Consider the following 13,467-nt stretch of genomic DNA (forward strand, 5'->3'; position numbering starts at 1 on the left):
GTATGTACATGACGTTTTAGCTCAAAATCTCATAAAGATAATTTATTATAACATGTTAAAATTGCCACTTTGTAGGTTTGATAAAAAATGTGCAGTTTTTGGGTGTGTTCCTTTTTAAATCTCTGCACAAAATGACAGTTTAGTGGTTGGATAATGCAGATCAAGGGGTGGTATTATCCCCTCTGACATCACAGAGGGAGCCAAATTTCAATGATCTATTTTTTCATATGCTTGCAGAAAATGGTTTACCAAAAGTTACTGGGTTGATCTTTTTCAGATTTTCTAGGTTGATAGAAGCACTAAGGACCTAATTATAGCACTTAAACATTTTCATGATATTTCCCCTTTATTAGTTAATGCAGAACACTTTAGCAACTGAAAACCTAGGTCCATGTGACCCATTGGCCCTTGCCCATACCATGAGCATGTGGACAAACCCCTGAGGCCGGTTGAACCAGCCGGACGTAAAAAAGTTGGGTGTAAGTCCTACGTCGGGCTTAGCTACGTCCGTCGTTGTGAAAAAATATTTACGCCTTTTGCACCATATGATGTTTTATTAACATAGTTCAGAAGGAGCATGTCAGATAAACCACTTAAGTACTTCCAGCTGTCTATAATCAGTAATCAACAAATACTCTAGTACCACCAGCTGTCCTCAATCAGTAATCATCATATCTACCCAATCAGCACAAAGGCAAGCCATATATAAGTTACAGTTTAACTCTCCAAAGATCCTCTGCAGTCTTCAGAATCCCTCCACCAGCCCGTCTCCTCTCACTCACCAGGTTAATCCCTTATCCGGGGCGGGGGGTACTCTGCGTTCGGGCCCATTTCTGAGCTCAGAGCCCTCTCCCCAGACAGCACGCCATATACGTTTACTAATTTAATCTATCCAATTTATTTGTAAGTGTGAACTTGTGAACTGAAACTACGACCAGTCGCAACTACGCCCAGCTTAAGATGATGTGCGTCCCCGTGTATGTCTTTAACCACAGTGATATTGAGACACTATTCGCGTTTAGTCACAGTGATATAAGGTTTCTAATGGATGACAAATGAGAGCTTTCGCTCCTCATGTTTACCAGTACGCTGTATCCTCAAGATCCGTGCGTCAATTCTAACAGCTCTGGATTAAAACAAAATTAAAAGAAAGCTTATGAAAAGTTCTCTACTTTGTCTTTGTAAGTATTTATGTATTTTATGATATAATTTATTGGTGCGGTCTCTCACTCTGCCATGCTTGAAAGCACACATCTCGCGTGTTCTGCGCATTAGACGTGGCAATGTCTCGTCACATTTCATTATTTCTACATGTTATTATTTCTATTTTTGCCATAGAAAAAGTCAAGACTTTATACTTACGTCTAACCTTTACTAGACGTAAGATTTAGTCTCAGTCGTTCGCTATGCCTAGATGGTGCAACAGGTGTAAACTCTACATCCGACGTAAAGTGCATTTTACATCCAGACTAGTCTTATGACCGGGTTTACGCCCAGCTGGTGCAACCAGCTTGGACCTGGACTTCAGCTGCAGCATGTATTCCCTTTTCATTAATAATGCTTGCTGCTGTTCTTTTCAGTAATATTCTGTATAATTTTAAAGTAGATGTTTGGACTGGTCTGTAGATGGTGTCCTAAATTAAATAGTAAGAGGCTTCCTTGTGTGTACCATTTGTTCTGGTACTACACTATCAGGAAAAAGGCACAACTGCTATTAGAAGGTCATAATACTGCATGTTCTGTTTAGGTACAGATGTGTACTGATATGCATCCTTTAGGTACAAAGGTGTACTTTTTAATAGGGTACCGCCCCTGTGATAGCTTCTGTGCCTTTTTTTCTGAGAGTGTATTAGTTAGTGTCTCATCGGCCTATGTCAAGATACCTCGGGTGGTCTCCTGGTTCACTAGAGTGGCATTACGTAACTACAAGGGTGAACATGGATAAACGGTTACGTAACGGTTTAGCGAGCATGCATAAGTATATATATTTGTGTGTATGTGTGCACGTCTTGTGTATCAGTAAGTGTGTGTGCAGCACACAACTTTATTCTTCTGGAAGTAACCAGATGACACAACATCATCCTTTATGAAATATGGAGGTCCCTGTAGATTTTCTGTCACATAAACGCACATGCTCACAAAGCTAGGCTGCATGAATGGCACGTGAACGGATGCTCCCGTGAATGTGATTTGACTGCTTTATCAGCCTTTTAAGTAGTGGAGACCAGCTCACATGTCCTCACATGTCATTGCATTACACATTTGGCCCTCACAAGTACACAAAAACCTCAACAAGCACAGACTCATTGTGTGGTACATTCGGTCAGAGAAGCAATGAATACATTCGGTTTATGAGTTCTTTGTATGTATTGAGAAAGTGTGACCAGAACGACCCTGAGTAGAATTGATATGATTAGCCAAATGGAGGGATTAACGTTTTATGGTTTGTTTCCTGTGTGCTAGCTGTGCGTCGAGAGGATAACCGGCTGCTAATTTCATCAGATTTTAATCAAGTGTGGGATGCTCACCACATGTCACGCACATCTATCAGTCAAGATTTGCATGTGCATCGTGTTTCTGTAATGTCTCATTGCACCATGAAACCGCAAACATGCACAATCACAAACGTCACTGGTAATTTTACAATTGCAAACTAGTGTACCATTTACAGTATGTGTGTATCTGTGGGAATAAATGCGTATGTTTTTAAACAAAAATATATTTTTTCTATAAAAGATGCATGTAAACACACGTTTACATGCGTTTTTCTATTGCATTGTACCCCACGGTTTGGGTTGGGTCAGCTTACTTTTGGGAGCTTTTCCACTGGGTGCAGTACGTAGTTCCCGATACTTTTTTTAGTACCACCTAGGTTGGGGTTCCAAGTGACCCGAGCTGATACCAAAGTAGATCACTAATTGGTCTGAGAGAATCGTCACTATCAGCGTCATCGCTATATTAAAAAATTTGCTTTACCAATTAGCTTTACCTTCATGCTAGCTTGCGCTGTCTCGAGTAAACCTGTTGTAATCTGTGCTTTGCTGCAAGTTCCCAAACTCCCTTTTAGCTATGAAAACATCCACAAGTTGAGAATCAGGAACACCCATAACAGGTTTTCCAGACTTGTAGTTTGTGGTGGCACATTCGCGACACACACGTCTGCATATATGCTTAAATGCAACTTAAAGGAATATTCAATTTTCTTAAAAGAAAAATCCAGATAATTTACTCACCACTATGTCATCCAAAATGTTGATGTCTTTTTTTGTTCAGTCGAGAAGAAATTATGTTTTTGAGGAAAACATTGCAGGATTTTTCTCATTTTAATGGACTTTAATAGACACCAACAATTAATACTTAACTCAACACTTAACAGTTTTTTCAACTGAGTTTCAAAGGATTATGAACAATCCCAAACGAGACATAAGGGTCTTATCTAGCAAAACGATTGTCATTTTTGACAATAAAAATAACAAATATACACTTTTAAAGCACAACTTCTCGTCTAGATCCGGTCGTGATGCGCCAGCGTGACCCCACGCAATACGTAATGACGTCAAGAGTTCACAGAGGACGAACGCGAAACTCCGCCCCAGTGTTTACAAGTGTGTTGAAAGAGGACCGTTCCTACGTTGTTGTATGTCAACTGATACTAATTCATGTCTTTGTGTTAGTTTATTGTTTACAATGGTCCGCAAATGTGTGTTTTATATATGTAACACGTGACCTCCCTATGTCACTACGCATTTACGTTAGGTCGCGCTGGACCGGACCTAGACGAAAAGTTGTGGTTTAAAAGAGCGTATTTCTAATTTTTCTTGTCAAAAATGACAATCGTTTCGCTAGATAAGACCCTAATGCCTCGTTTGGGATATTTATAGTCCTTTGAAAAAAACTGTTATGTGTTGAGTTAAGTGTTAAGTGTTGGTGTCCATTAAAGTCCATTAAAATGAGAAAAATCCTGCAATGTTTTCCTCAAAAAACACAATTTCTTCTCTACTGAACAAAGAAAGACATCAACATTTTGGATGACATCGTGGTGAGTAAACTATCTTTTCTTTTAAGAAAATTGAATATTCCTTTAAATGAGGCTCAGCGGAGTGCGTTGACCGACGCCATGGGTCTTTGTACAGAAACTGTCATCTAAGACAGAGGTAGTGATAAATGCGAAGTGCAAACATTTATTTGTGGTGGTCAGTTTTAATTTTGTGGTGGACTGAGAAATAAATGAATGTATGGGAATGTACAACGACGCTCTCACATGATGTCACAGCAGTAGGCAGCGCAAATATAACAACACGCCTATAATCCCTCCCAGTCCAAAATGTTACTAAACTCGATGAAAAACTAACTAAGCCAAAGTGAGGTGAGCTGACCCGACCTGAACCAAACCGTGGGGGGATTATGCAATGGAAAAGCGCCAATGGAGACTCGTACCTTCAAGAGTAACTCATGATGCGCGCATCTCTGTTCAGCTTCCAAACACGCATACAAATGATTTCTCATACCAGTTATTACTTTATCAGACCGTCAGGGCAGCAATCATTTGTGTCATTCACAGGACATTCACAAATTAAAGATAGAAAAGTGTCGAAATGTCTGTCGGCTCATGACGACACGCACCATGTATTGACAAAATATTTTTTATTTTAACTGATAATGTTAATCGGTCATAAATTCTTACCTTCGGTTAACGGTTAAACGGTCAATGTGAACATCCCTAATCACCGATTATTTTTGTACCTACCTTATGTTTTAGGCAATATGCTATGATTTACTATGAGTATTTATTAAAACAGAAATGTGTATTTTAAGAATATGTTTTATAACATGCTCTGAGCCTTCAACACATCGAGTTGGCTTCATTTTCACTCTCCCGGTGAGCGTTCGCATGCTTTCTGTTTCTCAATGAATTGGGTCGGTGCGAAATATTGTATCCTTCCATGTGTCTGAACTTTAGCAGAGTTAAACCATAAGAGGTCTTCACGGAAGACCCGAGCGGTGAAGGGTTTATATTTTAAATGGTCAGTCGCGTTGGGGTCAGTCCTAGTTTAATTACTTCGGATCCCAAGTCTGATTAATATTTTGTGTAAAACATGATTCGATCGGAGAACGGCCGCGAGCGCTACCACGCTAAAGCTCGAGTGCAGTTTCAACGTGCCTCCGGTTTCTATGGCGATAACAACTGGCTCTTGTTACGACCACACGCTGCATTTTCTTTCTCCTATTTTTTATAATCTTATTATTAATAAACCATGTCTTTTCTAAAAAGTTTGCACAGATATGGTAGTTAAAAAGCACTGAACGAGGAAAGCTCAAGCTGACTCAAGATATAAAAAAACACAAAGCTGTAATGTAAAGTCACTCGTCACCGGGACCGCAATAGACTTTTAAATCTGAAATAATGAGTGGATTAAGCTAGATTAGATTAACGAACTATAATGTGAAATTAATATTAATGTTCAATAAATCAAAGTATTGTGTTGTGTCACACATTATTAGTTATTTGTCACATGTATAATAGACCATTTTTTGTTTGTGGGTAATAATTGCCCTTTTCACCAGCTACCAAATTTCAGATCTGTGGGAAACACTGCAACGTTAAAAAAACAAGGCGGCATGTGGTTTAAAAGATGGCAATTAAAATGAAAAGCACATCTGTATGCAATACAGTTTCATTATTGTTCATTATTATCCATAATATAATATAACTAATTTGTGCGACCAAATCATGTTTTGCGCCAGTAACTGAAAAAGTTAGTAGCGCAAGTGGCACCAGTGGAAATGTTAGTGTAGTTCCCTGTTGTAAACATTAATAGTGTTTATTACAAACAGATTACATATTTTAAACACATTTTTATATGAAACATCTGATTGGTTTAAATAAAATAAAACATATAATGAAAAAAAAATATGGAAATAACAGAAATGCCAACTTGTTACTGTAAACGAAACCTTAAAACGCTTGTTTTGCCTCCAGGGTTTCCTGATTGGTCCCCTGAAGTGACATTGATGAATTGTGCTGCGTCTGTTGAACGTCTTTTTGTCTTTTCGCTGCCAAAGTGTGAGTGTCCTTTAAAATGCAAATGAGCTGATCTCTTCACTTAATGTCAGTGCCGTGGTTGCATAGTGCAGATTAAGGGGCAGTATTATCCCCTTCTGACATCACAAGGTGAGCCAAATTTCAATGACCTATTTTTTCACATTCTTGCAGAGAATGGTTTACCAAATCCATTTTTTTTACATTTTATAGGTTGATAGTAGCACTGGAGACCCAATTATAGCACTTAAACACGGAAAATGTCAGATTTTCATGATTTGTCACCTTTAGTCCAACTTGCGCTGCGCCACTTAATCTGTTCATGTAGGAACTCGGATTTGAAGTATGTCTCGCACGTAGAAATGCCTATTACATTTATTCAGTACACATGTGCACTGAACCAAAAGTCGTGTACCGAAACAATTCTATTTAATACGTGTACCGTTACACCCCTAACATTTGTGCATTTAGCAGATGCTTTTATCCACAGCGACTTACAGTGCCATTAATCTATAAAGTTTTTCCAGTATGTGTGCCGAACATACAACCTTTGTGTTGCTACTTAATGCTCTACCAACAGGAACATACAATTATGCGCAATAATAGGAAATAATACATGTTGAAAGAGCAAATTTTCCTGAAGCTTAATTTGTAGAGCATTGCTTTAGAAGAGCATAAGGCCGTGGGTTTAATTCCCAGGGAACACGCTTGCTGATGAACAACAGTTAATTTTATCCATTAATTTTGCAATTGATAGTCCATCTATGTACACATATAGACTGTTGTGATTTGTTGTACTGTTTTTCACCAGTAGTAGTACTGTGTTGTTAAGATGTCACAACATTCAGGTCAGGGGTTAATTGTATGTTTTATATAATGTTTTATGAATCTTTGCATTGTTCAGAATAGGAAGCTCTGTCTAAGTATATATTCTTATACACAAATTCTCAGTTTGTGTTCCAATGTAAAAGGTCAATTGGGTCAAATGATAGAGTGAACAATGTTCTGGTTCTGGTGCTTCATAGGATTTGGCTCGAGTCCATCATAATGAGATTATCTAGATGAAGTGGCCATGGTGAGATTGTGCTGTTTTGTGAGCTTTATCTACATCTGGTCCCAGCACTTCCTAAATGAGTCCAAATCTCATTACCGGCCTGTGACTTGCTGAGAAACTGGAGGTCAGTGTGAATGCTGGGAAATTTCGTTTTGCCTCTGCCCTCCTTCCACACCTTGTACGTGACTCACAATGCGTTGTCTTACTCTAAATCTGCACCATTTGTCATAAGGTCAAGCATCAAGATGTAATGCTGTCATTTTGTCTTCTGATGACTTCTGGAATGTGCAGTATGAATATCCTCAATAGGGAGAGATGACGAATATATAAAGACGATTGACGTTACTGGCTGTAATTGTTTTAAACAGACCTGGCTCTCCATTTGGACCTTTCACTCCAGATCCCATCGATTATTTCTTGCTTTCAAACTTGTGTTCGCCTCGTTTTATTCAATTAGGACAATGGCAATCTCTTTCTCTACAGACACAAACATATATCTTATTGTTTCCCATCACACGTACAGCATTTATGAATAGTAGGATAAAAAGAGCAGCTCAGCTCTCTTCGTCATGAAGACGACTTCAGCTCTCTCGGCTGTTTCCTTGGTTACCCAAGCTTATTCACGTAACCTTTCCTTCGGTAAAAGGCATACTTTAAAATCTTTCCCAAACCTGCCTCTTATTTATCTCTGCTGATCTGTTTAATAGTGTCATTGTTTTTAGTTATGTTTATCTATCTATTTCAAACTATCTATCTATCTGTCTATCTATCTATCTATCTATCTATCTATCTATCTATCTATCTATCTATCTATCTATCTATATAATATATGAAGCATATCAACATATAATCAACATTATTGGTGCTTTCTATAGCATGTATGAAATTTTTTTATACATCACGATATCTATCATTTGATATACATTTACAGGATCTTTTTACACACTTTATCGTCAGGTGAAAAGTAATATCACATCTTTTCTCAACAAGCCCCACACGATTTGATATTACGTTTCTAATATTCAGACAGTTCACCTGATCGACAATAAACTGGGTAAAAAGACACTGAAGTTAAGACGAGAACGATATTCAATGAAAGGGCTCTTTTATCGAGACCTCACAGAATCATCACAGAATACTCTAAAAACTACCAGGCAAAGCCTTAGCAACCATCCAGAGGACCCTAGCAACTTCATAGGGCCAACATCATAGCAATATGGCGGAAGAGCACTTAGTTTGCAGCACTTCGACCTCGGGCGCAGTAATATTGACAAAAGTTTGAGCGAGAGGAGGAGGAGTCAGGAGTGATGATGTTACTGCGCGCCGAGGTCGAAGTGCTGCAAACTAAGTGCTCTTTCGCCATACAATATAGTTCAAATTTTTTATCCGCTTAAAAATCGCCACGTTTTATTTTGTGCCACCATACTTACTCGTATAACTACTCATTTAAAGTCTTTAAATAGAGAAATCATGGAAGTGTTTGGTGGCTTCTAAATTCATCCCTGTTTGGATCCTAAGGAATAAATGGGGCAAGGCTAAATGCTAACACATTCACTACGCGCTATACAAAGATTAAGTGCACGCTTTGAAAAAAGATAGATATGTATTAATTAGTCTAAGTTGAGGTAAGAACATAGTAAAATATTGAAAAACTGTGGTGTTTTCCTTTAAGTAGATCCAACCTTCACTTTTTACGATGTAAAGATGGCATTTTTTTCGGATATCTGACTTGTTGGATTGTACTCATATTGATGTATAATGACAAATCTGCTTTAATGCTCTGATCACAGACATCAGCAAGCGAAGCACAACAACTGCAATTTTATGTTTCAAACAGAGGCGCCGATAGAGAGGCGAAAAGTGGACATATCATGAAAATCTGACTCTGTCCATGTGGGTCCCCAGTGCTTCTATCGACCTAGAAAATGTGTAAAAGAAATACCCAGTAACTTTCTCAAATGGTTTTGGTAAACCATTCTATGCAAACACGAAAAAATAGGTCATTGAAATTTGGCTCTCCTTGTAATGTCAGAAGGGGATAATATCGCCCCTTATCTGCACTATCCAACCACATTTTTGTACACACCTACAAAGTGGCAATTTTAACATGCTGTAATAAATATTCTATGGGGTATTTTGAGCTAAAACTCACATATGTACTCTGGGGACACCAAAGATTTATTTAACATTTTTAAAAAGCCTTGTGAAATGTCCCCTTTAAGTAAAAGTGCAGTTGGAGTCATTGGAGAAAGAAAAACGTCTGGTGATCAATGTTGCCCATCAACAATTGTCATAACGAATAGTTTCTGCTTTAGCTGAATGCAGTTAAACTCGACAGTAACTGCTCGATGGCAGATTTACAGTAATATCCCACTTAAACATTTACTCGCAATCAGATTTACTGCCCACTTATGCCAGTCTGATGACGGCTTTCTCTGATATGGTAACTATTGAAAATATATATGACATTTTAATAGATTTCAACATACTGTGGATAAAATAATGGCTTTGTGTTTCATATATTTCTGTTTGTATATCTGTGCTTTCAATTGAGAAATAAATAAGGTGTTTATGTCTGAATGAAGTAGTTGGTTTAGTAGGGTTGATGGTTATTTTGTGGTTTTGCCAAGTGCCATTACAAAACCGCAAGAGTTTATAGCTTATCACACAGATGAATGCTTAAGGGAATATTCCACTTTCATTAAAAATAATCCTGATAATTACTCACCCCCATGTCATCCAAGTTGTTGATGTCTTTCTTTGTTTAGTGGAGAAGAAATTAGTTTTTTTGAGGAAAACATTCCAGGATTTTTCTCAATTGAATAGACTTTATTAAAACTCAACAGTTTACAATGCAGTTTCAATGCAGCTTCAAAGGACTCTAAATGATCCCAGCCGAGGCATAAGGGTCTTATCTAGCGAAAAAAAGTCATTTTCGGCAAGAAAAATAAAAAATAAGCATGTTTAAATCACAGCTTCTTGTCTTGCACTAGCCGTGTGAGGTGCCAGCGCGACTTTCTGCATTGCGTAATCACGTTGCACATTTTTTTTACAATAGTGGAATATTCCTTTAAGAAGAATTTGCTTCTTGATATATAGAAGTTTAAGCCCTCATAAAATTTGAGTTTTGTGGCATTTAGATATACATTATAGATGTACAGGCTTTCTATTTTGTTTTCCTGCTGAGGAGTGTATGCACATTTTTTGCAATATAGTATATGTTGTGAATATTGCATGTGTGTTATCCTGTCTGTGAAATTCAGACTAAAGTCTCATAATCTAATCAAAGTTTGATTTCAATCATTGATTTTAATCTTTGACATTCTAATTCAGTCAATATTAAAGATATCAAAGTTTTATTTTCACAGAATGTTATGTAGGATGATTTTATGTAAAAAATCGTTAAAGTATTGCATTGTACTACTTATTGGTTTGTGGAAAATAGATATTTTGTTTATTTTCTTTGCTTATGTGATGCCTAATTGTTCCTCTTTTGTTATAGGTGAACCAGGATAATGTTGTCAAAGTGGGCCACAAACAAGTTGTCAACATGATCCGTCATGGCGGCAACCACTTAATCATTAAAGTCGTCACAGTCAGTCGAAATCTGGACCCTGACGACACAGCTCGAAAGAAAGGTAACCATTCCCTTCTGATTTATTGAGGTTTTCTTGTGTATTTCTGCATATCGAGTAATATGTTTGTATTTTTTGAAAATGTAGCAAATGCTCATGTAAAAATTCTTACCATCGCTTTTCCATGACACTAATGTTAGTTATACTAATCACTGATTTTACTAACATCACTCATTTGTGTTTTAGGGGGTTTTCTTATCTCTACCTCCCTCTTTCTCTCATTTATTATTCAAAAGGAAACCCTGAATGCATGAAGTTGTTTTTGTATGCAATGCCTCCTCCCCATGATAAATCATCTACTGTACCTGCTGTATTGTCCCTTTGTTTATTAATACAGCACCTCCACCACCACGGAGGGCTCCATCCACAGCGCTATCCATGCGGTCAAAATCTATGACCTCAGAGCTTGAAGACCTAGGTAAGCTCAGTCATGTCACGCAGACGCAAATGCATCTCATCTAACATGTAGTCACGTATTGCATTTTACCAGTTCGTTCACACAGGACGCATTCTCGCATTTTGTCTTTTTTTAGCTGTTTATCATAAACGCTAAATAATTTTGGTGACACTCTTCGTGCATAAGTTAAAGTGCTTTTAATGCGTCTTGCGTGAACGCAAAAAGAATGTATAAATGCTTTTTAACGTGGGAATTTTTTCTGTTGTTCTGCAGCTGTCGTTCATTATAAAATGAACTTTGATGTTATTTTGTTTTCCTGCATGCTGTACCAAAAGTGGATAAAGGTATGATGCATTTTATTTTCATACAAATTGTACTAATTGTGCTTCCCTGACATGCATGTGCCTTTGTTGTAGCGATTTGTATTGGTGATTATATGGATATATTGAGTGTTTCGGTGTGACCTCACTTTTTGTGCCCCCAACTGTTGAAAACACATTTACTGTTAAAGCATGACACATTTCTTCTGAGCGGATCTGTGTTGGATTTATTTTGGTGCTCATAGACCACGGTTAAATAGGGTTTGATGGGTCATGCTGGTTTAATTATTGGTAATTAAAGAATGGCATTATGGGTAAGCTGTATTAAATGAGTATTAACAAGTTATTGTGTCTTTTTGTCAGTTTGATCTGTTGGGGATTTAACTGTCATTTTGTCTTGTGGAGTGTTATTGAAAAGTTTACTAACTGCATGGATTTGTCGCTTTGAAAGTTTGGTTTCCGACTGATGGCATTACATTATGCACAGGTCAATGCCATATGGAGGAATACAGTTTATTCCAAACTTTGGTTCTCCTCCTTATGTTATCTGGAAATGATATGCAATTGATTCTTAAATAAAGCTGAATTGTTCTTTTATGTTAAAGCCACTTTGAGGAAAAAAAAGGGTGAGTTTTCCCTAAGCACTGTTTAAGTATTTGTCACAACTTAGTAATTAGATGTTTGTTTTTTGCTTTTTTATTCAATTCAATTTAAGGTTCGATATGAAATTTGTTTTGGCAAATAATGCACTTGAATAATCCAAATTTACCAATCGAATGAAAACATAAGAAATGTGCTTACACTGCGAAATGCTCCATATGCCTTTAGCTTTACTCATTGACTACACAAATCTTCAAAAGTGCAATGTAGTAATGTATTATTCAAAACCCTGCCATGTATTAAAAAAAGATATGCATGAGAAAGCAAAAGCCATGAATTTCACTTTGAAAACCCACCCTTAAACATGCATCCAGTCCCTTTTTTACTACTAAGATAGGGATGATGCTGGACATTTTAAAAGATAATTCCACATTTGAAGGGTTAGTTCACGTCAAAATAAAAATTCTGTCATGAATTACTCACCGTCATGTCATTTCACACCCATAAGAACATTTTTGAAACACAAATTGGGATGTTTTTGGTGAAATCTGAGAGCTTTCTGACCCCTCTTAAGCTAGAAGCATAGTGTTGTTTTACGCATGTGCGTGATGCAAATTTCATCATCAGAATAGACTAGTATGTGCACACTGTACACGCGCTGCTGTATTTTTTTAACCGCACATACTTTTTAAGCGTAGGTTGTGCATGCGCGTACAGGAGAATGTAGTATGTAGCACAGGAGATGCATTGCATTTTGTTGCAATGTACATGCGTGGAACATCTATGTACACGTACGAGTCAAATAAACTATATGCAAGGTCGCGTATGTTCACGTACATGTAAAAAACTAACTAAACTTCGGGCTTTAGGCAATTTTCAAGTCCCAAAAAGTAAGAGGGGACATTGTTGGAATGGTCCTTGAGTCTACAGTGGTTCAATCTTCATTTCATGAAGCAAACTTTTTTTGTGTGTAACCCCCCTCCCAAAAGAATGACTCTATTCTACAATTTCTTCTCTTTCGTGTCAGTCTCTGATGGAAATTCATGACAGCACCACGATGCATGCGTGTGGTGCTGACTACATAGATATATATATGTACATAGATTCTTCATTAGGGCTGTTTGATCATATATGTAGTGGTCAAATGAGGCATCTACGTATATGTGTGTGTATATATATACAGCCGTAAAAAAATTAAGAGACCACTCCAGTTTTGACTTTAGTCATAATTTCACTGAAAAAATGCTTGCTGCCCTTTTTTTTGTTTAATCAACTCAGATTTACAAGTCATTTCAACTTTCTTTTATTTATCTTGACTAGAGATGAGTTGTTATAACTACAGATGAGTTGGTATAACTTATAAAATATAGTTGAAAAAAGTTGAAAATAGTTGAAAATTCATTTAATTAGTTGTAGCAACT

At 37.3% G+C, this 13,467-nt stretch overlaps 1 protein-coding gene across 1 annotated transcript in view; it reads left to right on the forward strand.

Annotated features, from left to right (window-relative positions):
• Positions 1 to 13,467, forward strand: part of shank2b (SH3 and multiple ankyrin repeat domains 2b) — a 151,285-nt gene that overhangs the window by 126,319 nt on the left and 11,499 nt on the right. Inside the window, exons 17-21 of the mRNA XM_055191696.2 lie at positions 10,597 to 10,732; positions 11,067 to 11,147; positions 11,462 to 11,470; positions 12,052 to 12,072; positions 13,394 to 13,396. Coding sequence (XP_055047671.2) covers positions 10,597 to 10,732; positions 11,067 to 11,147; positions 11,462 to 11,470; positions 12,052 to 12,072; positions 13,394 to 13,396 — 250 coding nt within the window. The remainder of the gene's footprint in view (positions 1 to 10,596; positions 10,733 to 11,066; positions 11,148 to 11,461; positions 11,471 to 12,051; positions 12,073 to 13,393; positions 13,397 to 13,467) is intronic.

The sequence above is a fragment of the Misgurnus anguillicaudatus genome, chromosome 6 (genome assembly GCF_027580225.2).
Source record: "Misgurnus anguillicaudatus chromosome 6, ASM2758022v2, whole genome shotgun sequence".
Lineage (NCBI taxonomy): Eukaryota > Metazoa > Chordata > Actinopteri > Cypriniformes > Cobitidae > Misgurnus > Misgurnus anguillicaudatus.